Raw genomic sequence first — 19,212 nt, forward strand, 5'->3', positions numbered from 1 at the left:
TCCTCAAGTTGATTTGAGCAGCGGACGGGCTTGTTATAAAGAGCGGAAATCGTCATCGACTGTCATCGTCAGAGGATTAGTGGGAGAGTCGGAGCACGCAAATAGAAACAAATGTCAAGTTTTTTTTTAAGCCGACTTTTCAAATGACAAACCACTAACAAGGAATAGTAACAGTCGACACGGAAAAAGCTGAGATCATTCACACACAAGCACGCTCATTCTGTTGCGATGCTGAATTTTATTCAGGTATCTCCAACACACTTTTGCTCTTGAGTTATCAGTTAAATGAATCAGTCGAGTAAGAAAGGCAGCCTCTGTTCAGAGCCTGAGTGTAAGGCTTCCAGGGTTTATAGAGCCTCTCAGTGTGCATTCAACTTGGTGGTGCTTAGCACGGGCAAACAAATAAAACATTCATGATAACACAAGATAAACAAAAGACAGTCTATTAAATATAAGACTAAGATCCAGGGATGACCGGGAGCCATCGATTAAAGTGAAAATTCACCCCGTATCAGAACCTACATCCCATCTTGGACAGTTCATTTGAGGCAGATAGACACAAATCTTCGTCCTCACCACACGTCCGAAGCTTCTTCTTTGATAACGAATCGAATGTCTTTTATTCAAAGACATTTTTTTTTCTTTTGCAATTTATTGTCGAGGAGTTGTTCCAAACTCGACAGTTTGTGCGCACCGGCAGAAAAACACCATTTAACATCTGTTCACGTGGGGAGTTTCTGGTTTGAAAAGTGTTGCATCTTGAGTTCACAGCTCAGCTCGCTGCCGGTGCGTTGTGGGGAGTGTTTGCCAGACACCCTGCCTGCTCTACGCTGCCCATACACCCTCCGTCTCAAAGTCTTTCTAGTAATGCTTCAACAGGCTGACAAAGAGTCTGAAACATTAAGAAACCTCTCGGACCCTTCTGTACTAGCAGTTTAATGTCTTAACTTTAAGTTACTAAGTTTGCTTAGATGTCAGAGGACTCCACTTTGTCTTTAGTTTGTCGTCAGTAAAGGAATATTTGGCACAGTCATTTCAACAGTTTACCAGCATCAAAGAGACACAGCAGACGGTATACGTGAACAAGGGGACAAACACTCGCTGGCAAAAACCGTCAGCGGGTGTTTGAGTTTGTTCAAACAAATTTCCTCTTTAAATTAATATTGCAAAACAATAAGTAAGCTACCACTTTCACACTTCATTTTCATGCATGTTCTCTGGCTACTTTGATCAGATGCTTCGTACCGATAACACTAAACCCATCTCTCGTTACGTTGAGCCACCAGCAAAGCACCGTCATATTGTAACTCTCCTTTTAACTGAAAGTCTCCCTCAATAAATAGCAGTGGAAACCCAGCAGTCTCTTTAAAAGTCTATGCGATCTAATTTAAGAATAAAGTGATGACTGACCAGATCTCAGCCAGTGTAAGGTTTATTGCTATGGTTTGGTCTGACACAAGCCAGGGCTGGAGACAAAGATGAGGAAAATGCTATAGAGGAGAAAAAAAAAAAAAAAAAAAAACAGAAAAAAAGAAAGATGTTAAAGAACAGGAGAAGTGCAGGAGTGTGTCATCAGTGCAGCTCTATGAAAGCCTCCATCTCCTCAGAGATCAGTCCCCTGTAAGGCAGTCTGTGCTTTTCAATAGCACGTGCTGCCAGGCACTGAAGGGTGATGTAGTTCAGTGGGTACAGGGCCGGGTGCCCGCTGCTGTGCTCGTCCAACAGCTCGTAGGCCGTCTTCCTCTGTGCGTTTGTAGCATCGAAGTGAGCCCCAGCCTTCATAAGTAGCGCCATAATCTCTGGACAGCCATTGTTAGCAGCGATGTGCAGCGGGGTGTTGTTCTCACAGTCACGGGAATCGACGTCTGCGCCACACTCCAGGAGCAGCGCCGTCACCGCCAGGGAGGGGAAGCGCCCCACGGGGTAGCGGCCGACAGATGTGGTTTCCTTGTCCACGGCCATGTGGAGGGGAGTGAAGCTGCTCCGACCTCGAGGGTTCAGCTTTAGCAGCCGGTACACCGTGTGCTTCTTCTGGTGCTCCTGCTCAGGGCTGCACTCAAGCTTCTCCAGAAGGAAGATGAGATGGAGGATGATGGAGAGAGCCTTTGTGAACTGAGGGGCTTCTGGAGGGTTATCCTTCTGCGCCACAGCTCGCTCTACCTCCCTAACGCTTTTCCCCAGCACAGTCATCAGATCCTGGAAGGTGATGCGAGTCGATAGGGTGCCTTTCGCTCGGTCCTGAAGCACAAAAGAGAAGAGCTCGGCAAAAGACAGGAAACTGGAGGCTGTCATGGGACTGAGAGGATCCAGGTTGCTCTGCTGCATATCTAGAGCATATTTCCACAGACTGATACAGCGTTCAAAGTTGCCTGAGTCGGCGTACACAGCTCCTCTGTAGCGGATGTAATACGAGGTGTCTGGGTGGGATGGCCCAAGGATGCGCTCACGAACCAACAAGGCCTGCATCCTCATTTCATCAGGGTCTGTGATCAAAGCTTCGAGTTCCTCCGCGGTGCTCACCTCCTGTGCACAGCCATAGGCGGGGATTGGGGGACCAGGAGGAGGCTTGTCCAGTGAACCAGCTTTGTCACCTGGCTGCCTCAGCTCCATAGCTCTTCTCCAGTACCTCATGGCTCCCAGCAGATCGCGCTTTTTGTCCACAAACGTAGCCCCTAATAGTTCAAGTGCGTCAATGCGCTCCTCTCTGGAGGTCCATGGCTGGTGCGCCAGATACTCCACAATGTTGGTGTGACCCGTTACACTTGCAGCCAGGAGTGGGGTCATCCCGTATCCATCCCTCTCCATGCGGGCATTGCACTTCAGCAGCATCTTCATGATGTCCAGACTACCTGACTCGGCGCAGTCGTGAAGCGCGGTGTTTCCCTTCACACTTTTGCGATTGACATCAGCGCCACGGTCCAGGAGGAACTTGGCTATTTCCTTGTGGCCTTTGTAGCAAGAGATCATGAGGCAGGTGTGTCCGTGGCGGTTAGCGACCTCCATGTCAGCTCTGTGCTCCACCAGATAGCGGACTATCTCCAGGTGACCATCGAAGCAGGCAGCTCGGAGGGGCGTTGAGTTAGTTAACGTCGCGTTGTTCACTGAGGCACCGTGTTTCAGAAGCGTCTTGACCACAGGGAGGTGACCGGCTGCCGAAGCCGCCCACAGCGGCGGGGCACCCTCGATGGTCTCGCCGTCAAAGTTAACGGAACCCCCGAGTTCCACATTTGCTTTACAACGCTCAAGGAGGTATTCTACGACCTCCAAATGTCCGTAGCGAGAGGCTATCAATAAAGCGGTGCCTCCCAGTGTTTTCTCCTCTGCTAATGCCTCCAGCTCCTCTGGAGTTTTGTTGCTCAGCAACTTCTGGAGAAGTTTCAGCTTACCATCTCTGGCCGCGTTGAAAACCACCGTAGTTATATCCATTTTACAGGCTCTGTTCAACAGCGCTGGACACCAACCCCATAACCTCTCGTTTACGGTAAAACTGTCACATCTAGTTTTAAATGGCAGAGTCCCGGAATATTAGTTTAGACAGTGTTTCAGGCTCACATCTTTCTGCCATTTTGAGGTTGCTGTCAAGATGGCGTTTCTGTTGTTTGACAGGTCTATGTTTACGATTTGAGCAAAGCATTGTGGGAGATGTAGTTTTATGGGCGCTCCTTTAGACAGAAGAACAGTGAGCATTTTATTCTTTAAAAACGACATTTCCCTTGAGGGATAGGAATTAAATCGCCCACCAGCTGATGCGTTCGGACCAACTAGGAGTATTTGACTGTCACCTGACAGTTGATGCACGAGCCAATTACAACACAGAGATCCACGAATCCCTTGACATGACGTAGTTCTGATATTTTTAACGAGAAAGTCCTTTTTCAGACAGTTACAGCGTTTGCATACATGCATGTTATTGTCATCATTATTGTTGCTGTTAAACAAAAAAACATTCCTTAAATATGTATAATCTAAACTCCATAGGTAAAGTATCAATCAGAACGGAAGGTTAATCAAAAATAAAGAAACAAATAAAAAACCTACAAGATCAACAACAACAACAACAAAAACACCCCACAAATATAGTTTATGAAGTGACATTTGGTCATAATTAGTAAAAAGTTGCAGGGAGATGTTTGAGTGCTGCTCTTTGTGGCAACAAAACAACTGGGCTATATATATATATATATATATTTTTTTTAATGAACATTTAATAGATGTTCAAAGCTATGGTACAACAGTAACTAAATGGGTTTTCATACAGTGTAAACATTGGATGAAAAATAAACTGTGGACACTGATTTTGGCACCATGTCGACTGATCAAAGGTCAGTTTTCTCCAGTTTGTTCCCCACAGTGGTAAAGACTACAGGCAGTCTGAGAATATTAGAAACTGTATCATTTAGATACACAGCGAGGGGAAAAGCCTACATGGCAATTCGCTAAAGATCACCAGAATGCTTTTCACTTCTTAAGCTGCCCAGATGCTAGGGGACATTGTGATATAATGGAGTGGAATGGAATGCTTCATATCAGTTTGTTCAACAAAGCGTCCTACCATATGTGGAGGCTCTATCATGCTGCGGGGGCTCTTTTACTACATGTGCAATTAAACCAAAAAACGAATAAAGACTTTCAAAGTGAAATGTGAGTGTCCAACTGCTCATGGCTGGAAAGGGAGACATTTTCCTGCTGGCCAGCACAGTGTAAATATCACGATCAATTCTTCAAAAAGCACTGCAAACTGAAAATTGTTTCAACGCATGGCGAAGGATAAAAAGGGCTAACGCGGTGCAAAAGTTTGCTTTTATGAATACAAGGAACACTCATGGGCTGGCATTGTTGCCCACTGTTCTGCAACCAAATATTAGAGTAGAGTGCTAATAATTGTGAACTGAGGCATGTTTTATCTTTGCATTCTTTTACCGCTGACACCACATTTTTCGTGTGCTATTTTGGAAAGTCATCTTTGACATTTTGTGAGAACGTTCTGACTACGTGAAGAGCTACTGAGTAGTCAGTAGCTCAACTACTGAATGGAACAGTATTTGTTTTTCCATTGATGGCAATATGCAATTCCCTTGGCGCCTGCACCACATATTAAATGACCTACATGACCTACACATTGACAGTGCTTTGTGGAATCAAGATGGAAACCTACATGATTGATCTTAACTGCTTGGAGGAGATCCCAGTGCTCTATCCTCCTACAAAAAGGCCACGGTCAGAATATTAACAAGAGTATTGACTTGCGGGAGGCTGTACATGAGCTGATATATTTATGTATGCATAAAGTGAGGCATGGTGTGCAGCTCTTGATGAGATCTAAGGAGTGCTGGATAAGGATATGCATTCGAATTCGTTAAATTTTGATGCTTAGCGATGGGGTAAAAACCTGACACTTGTGACAGAATTCCAAAGATTAAGGTTGCACTTATCTTAGTTCTTCCTTTAAAAAAAATTATGTGGAAAAAAAATTACAGTGAAACATTCATTTGTGTAATGCTCTCTTAACACATTATTTAAAACAAATGACTATACTCATGACTAATATAGAGTGTGTGAAACATCACAGTACTAAGCTAAAAGAATGAACTCCCAAAAGATGTCTGATCTGTCAAATATGGGCTGTGATGAATAAAACAAGCTGAGATTTTTTGCTCAAAATCCCTGCCAATGTGTCGTATTCAGTCATGAATTAGTGATCTTTTAGAATTTACATTACATTTAGCTGGTCTTTGAAACTTTTGATGGTTGCTCTTCATTGGGAAAGTTGTAAACAAACAGCCCTTCATAAAAAAATAAGGCACAATAAATCTGATTTTCATTTATCATTTGCTCTGTAGATCTGTGTTTGGCAACAAGCGACACAAGGTTTTGTTCACTTTACATTCTTTACATCGCTAAAAAAAAGAAACTATCTGCATTTGATCATGTTGATCTTAACTAATCCGCCATATGCTCTCAAGCAAAGTTTCTCAGTTCAGGGATTATATGAGTTCCCAGTTAAACTTCCCAGTAATTTTACAAAGTTGAACTGCACTTACAAAGAAAGAATTACAGAATTTTTCTTCATGAGATGTATCAATTCACACTGAAGTCTGTGGGAAATTAATCTTCTTTTGGCTCTCAGATGAATGTGACCCAAATGAGTGCTTGTTGTGACTTATTTCAGTACTTCAGAAGTTAATAGAGTTAGAGGCTACACATCACCCTCGGGCATAAGTCTTAAAGTGGTCTCTGACGCTTTTATATGTTTATTTTTTAATGAATCTTTTCCCTCCTCTTATCAGGGTTACAGGGTTGCCTGACCCAGTTTATAAGGACACAGGGCAGGTGACAACCGGTGCACATCAACAACTAATTCTAAAGAGCTCAAATAAAATGTATTCAATGCTTTAATTTTAATCATATTTTGAGGCTCACCAACATGTTGTTCTGCTGTTTGACCAACAGAGGAGGCACAAGATCCACATTCGGATAACATCCTTTATTAATGAGCTTGTGTCTGTACCCTCCATGTATGTTGTACATATCAACAAATGCCTCTCCACTTATGTTCTCAGTTACTCAACACGTGTATAATCACTCTGTACAAATCAATTATTTTCCAGGCAGGATGGTGCGAGTGATTGAGCCGTGATTCTACCCCCTGCCATCCTTAATAACTTCGTGAAACTCACTGGAGAACAAATTGGATTCGATACGAACTTTTAAAATTAAACAGGGAGCTCGAATGCACACAGAGACAATACTGAGTGCGGAGAACCATTACAAGCCCCACGAATGACACCCAGCCTTTGCATGTCTCAGAGGGCCCTGTAGTTATTTGAAAAAATTGAAAGCTTGCGGAAGCAAAGGAGGTTTCATAATTACTTCTACAGCTTGCTCTTGATCCAGATGAATTATTCATAGACAATACCACAAACCAGATAGAGATTTTTTTTTCAAATAAAGGACCACTAGTGAGTTTTTCTATTCTTTATTCACAAGTTCAGAGACATAACATCACATCAGTCATATTTATAATAAATTCACAAGCACACGTGGGCATTTTCATTTCCACAATTTCATGCAAAGACTCATATGTGATATCAACATTACAAAAATACAGCTTCCACTTAGACAAGATTATTACAGTAAAACAGCTGATATAATGCTGAGCCAGATCACAATGCTCTAAATTGGAAAGAAAAATACACAAACGAGGACAACAGGTCCACTGCTCACTTTGCTCATCTACTGGTAAGCATGTAAATGATTTGACATGAAATTTTGGTCATGGCACCTTGATGAAGAGGGAATTCATTGACATACACAAAGGTGTGCAGAATACAACTCCCTTTTCATCAATATACTTCCTCTTGTCCGGTGTTTGTCAGATCTGTGAAGTGTGATAAAAGGTTGTCGGACAGGAGGGTGCCCTCGTGCTGCGGGAGCTGCTCCCTTTCACCGGAGTTTTGACGGCGGCTCCCTAGAGGCTTGCGAGCAGCTCGCTGAGCAGCACCTCCCTTTCTCCAAGGAGCACATCTCTCTTCAGACTGGTTCCTTTGTTCACTACCTTTATCTTCATGGCCAGACGCTTCACTTGTGCCTGGGGCAGTGCGTCAAAAAAAAAGTCTTCATTGAATACTGGATTCCTGCTATTCTTGATGATGGTGCTCCTTTGTTTCTGCTGCTTCCCAGGGTTCAGGTAGAGTGCTACGCAGCAGTTGATGCTTTTGAGGTCTGTCTGCCTGTCATAAAGAGCCTCAGCTGTGAGCACACGTACCCTAAGCCTAGCTGCCTCTGGGTCATAGTGAGTTCTCAGCCTCAGTGTCCCCCCCTTGTGGAGGTTGACAGTGTGCTCGCGCTGCAGGAGGTCTGATGTTGCGCCCCTTGCACCGCTGGTTCTACATCCACGGAAGGCGGGAGAGGGAGGGCAGCGCATACGGCGCCGCTGCATGTTGGGGCTGTTGTCTGCTGAGCTGCATTCATCAGTAGAGAGTGAACTGTGTCGTGCCAATGAGCGTTTGGCACGAGACACCTTCAGAATGAAAGAAATAGCAGAAAGTAAATAGGCAGAGGGACGATTTGGGTTGAAGGAAACAAAACACATTCACTGTTAATTCAAAATGCCGATATTTAAATGGAACAAATAGAAAGAGAAGTTTTCACCTTGGCTTGTGTCTCCTGGGTAATAGAGCGAAGAAGGGAGGCAGAACGAGACAAGAGAGGGGAGCTGAAGGGGGATGATTCAGCCGAAGAGCAGGTGTCACTCTCTCCACCGCTGAAATAGCGGTAGGGGTTGGGGTCAGCTGGGGCCAGTAGAGCCCCCCCTTGGGAGCGCCTCTGCGAGTTTGGGGAGGTGAGAGGGCTGCTGGGGTCACTGTGGAACAGGCTCTCCTTGCGTCGGGTATGAGGAGACTCCACCAGGGTGGAGAACCCATAGGAGGTCTGAGCCTTGGGGACATACGGCAGGGACATTGCAGTCTGTGACTGAGGGTCAGCATTAGTGTTGACATTAACGCCTAACCTGACCACAGACCCAGCAGCTGGCTCATCAGCGCTCTCTATCTGGATGATGTGACGGTTGGCTGATTTCTGTAGATTTCTAGAAAAGAGGCGGGGGCTGCAGGGGCTCTTGCTGCTCCGAGCTTTGGGGCTCTGACTGCAGATGGCATGGTCTGAGGAGGAGGGTCTCAGAGTGGAGCAGTGCTGAGGTTCTGGGCTGGGAGACTCCTCTGGAGGGCAGCAAATAAGTTTCGGTGGGATGAAAAAATCAGGGATTCTTTCTGGAGTGAGTACATTGGCATAAACAGAGATTGGAATGGCCTCTACTGTCTGTGGGGGCTGGGAATGTGTCCCACTGCTCTCCATGGAGCTGCGGAGCTTCTCCAGTAACCACATGCCCACTCAGATGCCTCAGCTTGCAGTTTCTATATCAACAAGAAAGGTGATGTACAAAGAAGAGGCAACAGATTCACAAGAAAAAGATAGAATCATCAAAATTATTCTAATGTTATTGTTGAGGTTCATATGTTATTCCCCACATGACAAAAAAACAAAACAAGACAACAACAAAAAACACTTTATGGTTCTTCCTAGTGCACATCAGTGGAAAAACATCCTCTGAACCGTTGTTTCTAAATTCCGTGAAGAGTGAAATTAAACACATATATCTACATTGCTCTCACTAATCAGACCCTTAAATATAGGCTAAGCATATGCAAAGAGCACTTTAATTAAACGTAAACTAATTAAGATCAATTAAAGCACCTCTAAACTAAGCGATTCACACGTCCACCATAAAGATGAGTGTAATCTCAAACAATTCTATGGATACAAACCTCCATTCTTTTTTCAAATAAGCGGTCATTTAATTGACTAGAAGTTTAATTACTCAATCGAATATTCAAAATGATTTAGCAAAGACGAGTCTAAATAACTTTTACCATCAAACAAAGCCACAGTAAGTGTCTTAGTTGTACTTTTGCAATGAAACAAACCCACCTGTTGGATCTTCGGTTATTTTAGTTCCAGGAAGACAAAAAACAACCCCACCCCCCTAAAAAAAAACAAAAAAAAGCCAAGAGACGCGCAAGCTGCAGCCTCTCTCCGTGCGTAAACGGTGTCTTCCCGATAGTTGAAGTGTGATCCCTGACGCTCACCAGTGGAAAGGGGTTGCTAGATCAGGAACTCTCGCTTTATATAACGGGGTCCCTGACTTCTGAGCCAATGAGAAGGTTGTGAAACCTTCCCATGATATTAACCATAAAACTGTTCCCTGCGCAGGCACGTGCAAGGGGTGGGGGTATTTACTAGCTGCTGTCTCATCACCCACAAAGTGTTGTAAACTACTTGCGTTTCTTATCTCGCTGCCTGGTTGATTCTTAGAGAAAAAAGAAAAACGTCACTGATTGCATTTGGCATTCACGTGGCAGCCGTTCTCCTATGTTCTGTCAAGGAGTGCACAAAAAGCCTATTACACGGATCTGATAGATGGAAAACAAACAGACTCCTTAATTGGACTTCCTGGTGGCAAACTGGTAATAATGTAGACACAATATGCTGTGCCTTTACCCACCATCTGCACTCATTACCAGTGATAATGAAACAGAAGCTTTTGTCTTTTTAGACAAAGGAGTTTTTTTTAATAAACAGATAGTTAAAGCACAAATGCAAAGAAAGCATAAGAATTTTCCCCACATGCGCAAAAAACTTTATTGTATGTATTTTTCTTTTCCTAAACTGCATCCCTCTCAGCTTCACTATCAGAGATTGGAGTTTGTAATAACTGAAATAAAACAAATACATCACATGTTATCACTTTTGAATCCCCATAATTGCTTCTAGTTCATTTTTGGATATTTTCTTAATATCCAGTTAGTCCGTAAATCTTCCCATCGTGAACATGCTGCTAACTTTGACACAACGCCAGAGTGTGTCCCACGTAGAGCCCTCTGATCCTCAGACCCTGCTGTTCTCTCTGCCCAAAAAGCCGAAGAAGACCTGGAGCAAAGCTGCCTTCTGTGGTTTGGAACTCTGGAACCGTCTCCCTGCTGATCTGAGGACACCACATCAAATGAGGTGTTTAAGCCCCCTCAGAAAGCTCGATTTTCAGAGAAAAGATGTCCTTTTATACAATATGGCTTTTAGAGCTGAAAGAACTTGTAGCTGGTGATCAAAAGAAAACAAACAATGCGCTCCTTTTATCTGTCAATTGCTTCAGACATTTTTTCATATCCAAAATTCATCGGTAGAGCTGTTAACTGGGATGATTTGTCTCTTACATAACAGTAAATTAATAGCCAAAAGCAGAAGAAATTAGAGTGGGCTTCATCAGGTCTTTTGAAGCATTTTCTAACCCTTTTTCAGACCCAATAATCCTTCACTGATTTAAAGAAATATTAAACAGATTCCTCAGTATCATCACTCTTTATTTGCCCTTAGTAACAGAATTTGTGAATATCTTTTTTATATACACTGAAAAATAGGGATGTAATTAATTATCTATAATGTAAAAGTATACGTTAGATGATTTAAGTCTTGTTAATTTTTATCAAATATATATGAATGTATAAATGTTTGTTCAAAACCCTGAACTGCATATATATTGTGTGAAACAGAGCCTAACAGCCACTGTTTGAAATTTCAAAACAACATGAGACTTTTCATACATGCTTTCAGGGAATATTGATTTGAAAAGTGAAAACAACACTTTGAAAAACTGAACATGCTTATGAGATGCTCCTGAAACGTTTTGCTGAAAGCATTCCTTTATCTCATTTACACATGCTCATAGAGATGTTCAGAGTGAGGGCATAAAGCTAGATACCCCGGGTAAAAGAAAGCATCATTAAGTTATGAATTGTCTTTGTTTTCTATCCAAGCCAGTCTCTGTTTGGACAAAACCAGAAAAAAAGTATTCAACCCACAGTGTTTATTGCCAGGTGTTTAAACATGGAGGTGGATCTGTCATGGTATGAGCAGCCATCTCGTAGGAGTCATTTGGACCAGTCAGTGTTCTGCAGTTTTACAAAAATGCCCAACAAATCTGAAGACATCTTACAAGACCAACTGTGTCGCCTCATAATCTATCCAATATTTCAGGCCTTCAATCCTCCAAGGTTTGCAAGAGATTTGGCCAACATTGATACTGTATGTTAAAGAAACGGTGCATATGTCTTAAAACATCAGACAGAGCTGAAAAAGATGTTAACCTGCAAGTGGATTATCAAGTGGCATCTTTTTTCTGTTCTGGAGACCACATATATGGGTGTCAGAAGTCACAACTAAATGAACACAAAAAACACAAACCTGGCACTGTTATGTGCTCCCAAGGTATCAAAAAATGCCTCATTCAGTGACCTCTTCAGATTTTCAATGCAAAGTTAGGTTACATTTAATGATCTTTTAAACCGCTTAGTGTCATTTTCTTGCTGGCATTCAACTTTTACTCGAACGTGTTCTGTTAAGAGCTGTGCTGTTGATGAGAAAGCATTGCTTGCTGGTAATTGAAATTGAAAATAGTAGAAAATACAGTACGCACTCACAGATGCACCATCGTGCCGGTGTTGTACCTGGGATACAAGTATTCTTTTTGATGGTGAATCTACAAAGAACTAAAGAAGAAGAAAAATCATTAATGCAAATGTGGTCCATTTAGAGATTGTTTACTGAAAATAGACTACAGTCATGTATAGATTAGTGATGAACCGTTAGAGTTGTACTCAAGCGTATAATTTATCCACTTGAAATTAGTTTCAGCATTCAACTTGACAACTGTTTCTGATTTGACAGAGATATGTATTTTTCATCCTTAGCTGAGCACACAAAGTTACTATAATCAGGATAACCTGTGTGTAATCAGACTACCTTGGGCTCATAAAAGCCTACTTATTAGAACCCCCCTCTAAAAAAACAACAAATTAAAAAAAGAGCTAAACTTAAAAACAGAACATAAATTGATTCCAAGTAAGATGAAAGAAGGGATGGAGGCTTGGGATACTCAGCTAAGAACTGGACTTAAGGACAAATATTCCTAGTAAGCCAAACAAGCCTCTCGTCGCCTCCTTGCTCAGCCTTACCTTTACTCCGTTCTCCACCTAGTCTAATTTTTCCTCATAGCGTTCCAGGGTTGTCAGGATTGGATAGGATAAGGAGAGATCATTTGAAAGGTTGGATTTATTAGTCTACAAGAATGAACAAGTGCTTAGCAATTAGACTCTGATGTTGCATCAAAGCAACAACCAGAGATGATAGATGACAGGTTAGAGCCGGACTCTAGATACTGGTGGTGGATTTAGGAGGGGGCAGACTTCTGATGAGGCTCCCTATCGGGCAACTGAAGGAGGTGGGAGGAAGTGTGTTGCATGGACTTGAAGTAGAATGACAACAGAATTGAGATCAAACAGAATGGGAAAGAGACCGATTGACTCGATGAGTGGCGGACAGGAAAAGCATTGGACCAGTGCAGTGACAACATTGTTAGAAACGGGGAAAGTTTGACAACATGGGGGGGGGGGGGGGGGGGGGGGGATGACAGGGTGGTGAAGGAAAAGTCCAAATGACAAGAATGAGAGCAATTCTTCCTTTATAAAATATCACCAAAGCTTCATTTCATATAAGTACCACTTCAAAACTGTCATTTAGTGATATGTATTTCTAACTTAAACTGTTTTTTTTGTTTTCCTTTTGTGTTCAGGCCCTCTGGGTCACCGTACAATGTGGGCATGAATATGTTAGAGAGGGTTTAAGACAGAGAACCTATTTAAAAACAGTGAGAAATTCCTCATCACACTTCTTTCATACATATGATACAACATTTCAAACAAATATGTGGGAGTATTATTCTCTTTTGTCAAAATTCAGAATTTTATTATATTGTACTAAATGTGTACTCAGAGACCAAATAGGATTCAGAAGGCTTCCTGTAGTCGTATTATCGCACAGCACACTTGTGCAGCCAAGTTTTCTAAGCAGGATTTTCATTTAAGTAAACAAAATTGTCAATTAAAGGTGGCCGTGCAATAAATGGGTGGTGTCATCCTTTAATTTGCCGCCTTTAATCATAGTTTGAACATCACATCAACACCAATAAATCTAAACATATTATGCAATTGTGCAACTTGTGTGATGTGTGTGTCGGTGTGTATTCAGAAACACATAGGCTGGGTTGTGCAGGTGTCAGATTTAATTGGACCAATGCTGGTGTGCTTCGGTTTATAATGAGGCTTCGCACACTTATCTGATTCTTTCGGACCTCTCCAAACTGAGCGGCATTATGGAACACACCAATTCTTGCTCCAATTAAGTCTCTGCTGTAGGCAATCTCCAGGAACAGTAACTATCCACATTGACACACTTGCACCATCACTTCAGCTGTGCATCACCTGATGGTAATAATCCTCGGTCATACAGTATGTCACACTAAAATAAAAGTGGTCTCTATGGTAAATCTTCCTCTTCAGCGGTTTTCACTTGAGTTGATCTTTTGTTGACTTTTGCATTTTTTGGTACAAGGTATGGCTACTTCAAATGGATTTTTTCCCCCACATTAAGCAAGTTTACATGACACTAGAAAAAAATGCATTATATTCTTTGTCCAATCAAACCAAACCAATTTTTTTTTAATTCATGTAAACATTTTAGTCTGAGCTAAACCACTTAGATGAGGATGGGGTTCTCCTGCATGTAAACGGTGAAATAGAGTCAACTGAACCTTAGTCCTCCACACACATCAAAGTTTCATCTTTATGTAAAACAGTTTAGCATGAGTGCATATGAATGCCGTCAAATTCCCCAAAAAGCAGCTGCCATTCAAATATTTTTCAAGTTCTTTTGACAGATGGCTGAACGTGGTTGCTATGCTCGTTAAAGGGGAATTTTTAAAAAAAAAAAAACCTGGACCTTATCTCTGGCATAAACTACGTTTGGTGAAAGTCGCTTTGGTGAAAGTCGGCCTCCTTTGGACGCTATTTAGATTTCTTGAGAGCCGCATATATCCATATAACGGGAGTGAACAGGGGCATTGACAATACAACCTCTGAATAAGGCATCATCTGTCTTTATTTCACCAATACTTTAAGGCGAATGAAGGAATGAACGAAGGCTTCCTATTGCACTGTTAGCTCATAGCTTACCTTTACCCGCAGCATACAGTTAATGTTGACAGACCTTGTACATGCCAACAGCAAACTGAGATGCTGAGGTACCCCATAGATAGCATGTTAGCATGTGAGCCATGTCAAACCTGATGAAACTAAACTCCCGATTAGGTCTTTGTAGTATTTATTGAGAAGATTTATGAGCTAGACCTAGAATAAATATTTAGTCCGATTGGTCAAGCTATCGAAAAATCTTTATTTTCTCTGGTAAATCATCTTGAAGAGTCATTGTGAGAAGCAGAACTACATGGGCTAAACAGTGCTGCTCTGATTTCTCAACTGTTGTATATCTAAAATATTCATAGCCTATGTTAAAAAAAAGCACCAAGCAGTTTCAGAGTGACATTTTCATCCAGTTTTCGAATATAAATATACCAAGAATGAATTTTGTACCTGTCATCCACTGACAACTCTGCCTGATGGATGAATACCAAGAAAGAATGAAGACACTCATTTTAGAGGTTTTATCATCTTGGAATGTAGCTTTAAGAAAGATAGCAGTAAAATAGCAGAAATGTAAAAGTCCACCCATACATCTTGGCAGTATTGCCTTCATTATGGTGTATTCACTACTGGATGTCATTATTATTGACCTGATAAGCAACAATTGGTCCCACATCACAGAGAAAATAGCATCTATATCGAATCTTTTAAGCTCTTTTGTCATTTTTTTTCCCTGCAATGTATGGTCGATGTACAACAGGAGCAATAGAACCTATTGATTTCAAGACTAATTACTTGCATAGTCAGTGATAGAGGTTGAATTCTCTTCCAGGAAACAGAAATCTTAAAGTAAATGTCAAATGAAATGTCACAAGGATTATTGCCTCCACATTTCTATGCTCTTGCTAAGTTTCTTTGAGCACTTCCCTTCCATATTTACATGAACTCTGTGTCCATATTTTCCATACACATACATTGTGTTTCCCAGAACAACTTATATTAGAAAAGAAAGAAAAAGAAAAAAGTAATTGGTTTTAATAATTCTAAATGCTGTGTCTGTGTGTTTGTCTCTTCAAAATAACAGAGACAACCATGCATGTTTTCTACTTATGTGCCTAAGGTCTTACTTGTGAATGGGGGTCTTTACAGCTCACCTAGGGCAATATACTTGGAATAAACCTGGAATCCTCAAGTAGAGACTTAAACGGAAACACATTATGTAATGATATGGGGAAATGTTGCATGTTAATGAAGAGGTACAATATATAGCCCCAGATGAGACGCCCACTATGTTTCTGTCCCTCCTGAAAACTTGTCAATCCATTAAATGTCACAGCTATGAGAGGAAAACATGCAGAAAGAACAATGTATTCCAGCTAAAGATAAACAATCAAGTGATTACTTTTGGATATATTTTTTCCTATTATTATCTTGATTAAAGGTTCTCAACATCCCTCTTAGTCAGTTTGAAAATATATTGTGATTGGGCCAGATTAGGCTTTTTTGTTCTAATTGTGTCTATGACATGAAAATGGTGAAATACTGGGATCCATGTAATGTTCCATATATTTAAAATAGATTTTTTGTGAAAGTCTAATACATAAGTTGCATCCCCTGCATGAAAGGTACTACCTCCTGTAGGAGTCCTTAGACAAGACCCTTTACCCTATCTGCCTACCTGTAAGTCGCTTTAGATAAAAGCGGCTGCTAAATGCATAAACATAAACATAAGTTAACCACATTTAACCACATCCCTCTTTGATTTTTCAGAGTTTCCCTGTTGAGCTCCAGTAATTATGATCAATAATGCAGAATACTGAATTGTATATAGTTAGAGCACAAAAGATAATAGCCCAGGATAAAGTCAAAAGCTTACAGCGTGATTAATGACCGTGGCTAAAGCTGAGATGAGAGGATGGTAGTGAGTTGAGTCATGCTCATACAGGAGGATAAGTCTGGAAAGAATCCAAGCACTTCTCATTGCTGCACTGCAATAATCAACACATTTGTTGAAATGGAAAAAATCCCAGTGGGCATTTTTGTACACTTACTGATTAGATTAATTCAATTTGACTCATAGTCCAAACACAATGTGATAGTTGGGTCTTGATGCCTTTGCATCTATGAAATACTATCATAAGCGTACAATGACTATTAAGGTGATTTGGTATTTCTCACTCGTAAACCACGATGATTACTTCTTTATTAGTGAGCAGAGAATAAACACTGTTAGATAACGATATGAGGCTCATTTCACTGCTGTACCGACATCCATGTTACAGCTCAGAGATAAGCAACCCATCTGGTCAGGGGCTGCCGAGCTCCGAGGTAAACAAACACCACACAAAGTTAGCTGAAGAGAGGATGGATTCTGTGCTGCTAAGTGTCAGTGTTAAGACTTATGATAGCAAATTTGTTTTAGGATTATCACATATACAGACCAACAGACCAGAAGCCATGTGTGTACATAGAACAAATAAACAGGACAAACAGAAAAAAAAAAGAGGAGGCAGATGGAGAGGGGGTGAAGATGGTACAAGACGGAGCACGTACGAAGTGAAGAGTGGACCAATACCATCTGTAAAACAGTTGGGAGAAATAGTCTACAGGAGACAGGGATGTGAGCAACAGAATACACCAAAGGGATAAGTCATTTTTACATTATGTATCACATTTAGAGACGTACAAGAAAATGAAAAGGAATGTTTTGGTGCTTTATGCAGTGATTAAGACAAATCAATCTCTATTTAAAACCACTGAGATTCTCTGAACAGATTTATTTATGATTTATTTCATGATTTATTTCATGACTTGATGATAAACAGCCCATTATCAAATCAAAATGCCTGAGACTAACATTTTTTGTTCAGGACACGTGCCAGTGGCAAATCAATGTGATTTAAATGCAGTTTTGTAGTATGTAATAGCTGCAATGTGAGGTAAGTAAAAAGAAAAAAATAACTGGCAATCCAATTCAATTCAATTCAGTTCATAGTCTTCATTAATCTCTGAAGGGAAATTCTGTTGTTGCAATATATATTTTAATTCAGTGTTATTTTATTATCATTATTATAATAACCTTTATTTAACCAGGAAGATCTCATTGAGATTAAGAACCTCTTTTTCAAGGGAGACCTGGCCAAGACAGGCAGCAGCAAATACAAAACACAGCCACAAGGTTGAAGGGTAGCAGAGACAGGTTTGGTAGAAATCTTCAGATATCGCCATGAATGGATCGAGTTGTTGTTTTATTGTAGTTTGGCAAAAACTTAGCTGCTGATGTCACAGTGTCGGTAGGTAACATAAGTGGCCTCTCTCAGTAGAAAACATGGACAGGCCACACTGCCAACAGTTCAACAACACTCTGTCGGCAGTTTTTGTCTGCCCACATAGTCCTAAACATAAGTGGAGAGGTGTTAGTGTAAGTGTTCCTGTAGTCAAGTCTCAGTAAAACAAATACTATTGTCTCCTTGATATTCCCGCTGAGTCCTTGTCGGCGCTCCAAGCTCTGATGTTACAGAACTCAGTACACCCCTGCTGACGAAAATTCACAAACTTAAGCTTTTAAACTCTTTACAGGTGTCAAACTAAACCTGCCTCTGCAGTAGAAGCTGAAAAACGACTTCTGCTCACAATAAACAGCAACTTTACTGCCCATAATACACCCACAGGCTTAATGAGTTTTTTAATGTGCAACAACACATTTCTCTCCTGGCTGCGTTGCTCCATGGTCAGTTCTGCTACTCTGTGCTACATCAAAATAACAGCGCTGAGGAGCAGAAGTTGAGCAGCTTGCTAAACATTAGATGCCTGTTAAAACTCAACTTTCGAGACCACCTGGACAAAGCCGAGGTGCTGTGCTCACAGCTGCTTAGTTAATTGTCTAAGAGTAATGTTTTTTTGGTGGGAAGGCTGATTTTCACAGAAGAGCTAGAAAACATTCTCGTTTAGCGCCTCAGTCGCTTGCATGGAGAAGTGTCAGGTCATTTTGCGTTGACATTGTTGTAAGAATGTTTTTCAGGCACTTCTGAGTGATCACATCTGAATGCATCCGCATGTTTGCACCAACTGTAAATGGCCTCTTACCGCCCACACTTTGCAAGTCAAATCTGAATAATAGTTCTTATCTCTGATGTTCAAGCAGAACTTGGCACACATTGGTTAATGTAAAACAAACTAAGCAAATGCAGAAAGTGGTAAGATATCAAAAGGCCACTGACATTTTATGAGCCTTGTCTCTGATAGCAAATTTCCAAAATCCTTTAAACATGTGCATACAGTGTAAATCTTCTTTTCTGCAGTCTTGAAGTTCAGCCCTTTTACACAATATTCCACTTTGACAAAAAGCAAACAAACAAACAAAAAAAAAATCTTTTAAGCGAATGACAATAACCCTCTTGACTCTCTCCAGTGCTAAACAGTTATCTTATAACGTACTTTTTAAATGTCAAAACTGATTTTTGTTTGGTTAGAGCGGCTCTCCATCAAGAACTCCTATTTGAATGACAGGATGAAATCTTTCAGTCTTTTGGCTACTTTGGATCTCCTCCCCCTGCATTTACTTTTGTGCTGGTGTGTGTGAGTGCTTGCAAGTGCGTTCTCTCCCTCCCTTGTGACTGCTTGGCAT

The 19,212-nt window shown here is 41.2% G+C and overlaps 2 protein-coding genes across 2 annotated transcripts; both read right to left on the minus strand.

Moving 5' to 3' along the window:
- Positions 1-218: 218 nt before the first annotated feature.
- On the minus strand, positions 219-3,598 carry fem1a (fem-1 homolog a). The gene has a single exon (XM_072363781.1). The coding sequence runs from the start codon at positions 3,424-3,426 to the stop codon at positions 1,573-1,575; it is 1,854 nt and encodes a 617-aa protein (XP_072219882.1). The 5' UTR covers positions 3,427-3,598; the 3' UTR covers positions 219-1,572.
- Positions 3,599-6,980: 3,382 nt separating this feature from the next.
- Positions 6,981-9,804, minus strand: LOC140268824 (C2 calcium-dependent domain-containing protein 4C-like). The gene is made up of 3 exons (XM_072363812.1): positions 9,487-9,804; positions 8,152-8,912; positions 6,981-8,020 (listed from the first exon to the last, which is right to left on the minus strand). Exons 2-3 carry the CDS (start codon positions 8,881-8,883, stop codon positions 7,469-7,471), a joined length of 1,284 nt encoding a protein of 427 aa, XP_072219913.1. The 5' UTR covers positions 8,884-8,912; positions 9,487-9,804; the 3' UTR covers positions 6,981-7,468.
- Between the last annotated feature and the right edge of the window lie 9,408 nt (positions 9,805-19,212).

This window comes from Leuresthes tenuis, unplaced genomic scaffold (assembly GCF_036924035.1).
Source record: "Leuresthes tenuis unplaced genomic scaffold, fLeuTen1.0.hap1 SCAF_14, whole genome shotgun sequence".
In the NCBI taxonomy this organism is placed as follows: domain Eukaryota; kingdom Metazoa; phylum Chordata; class Actinopteri; order Atheriniformes; family Atherinopsidae; genus Leuresthes; species Leuresthes tenuis.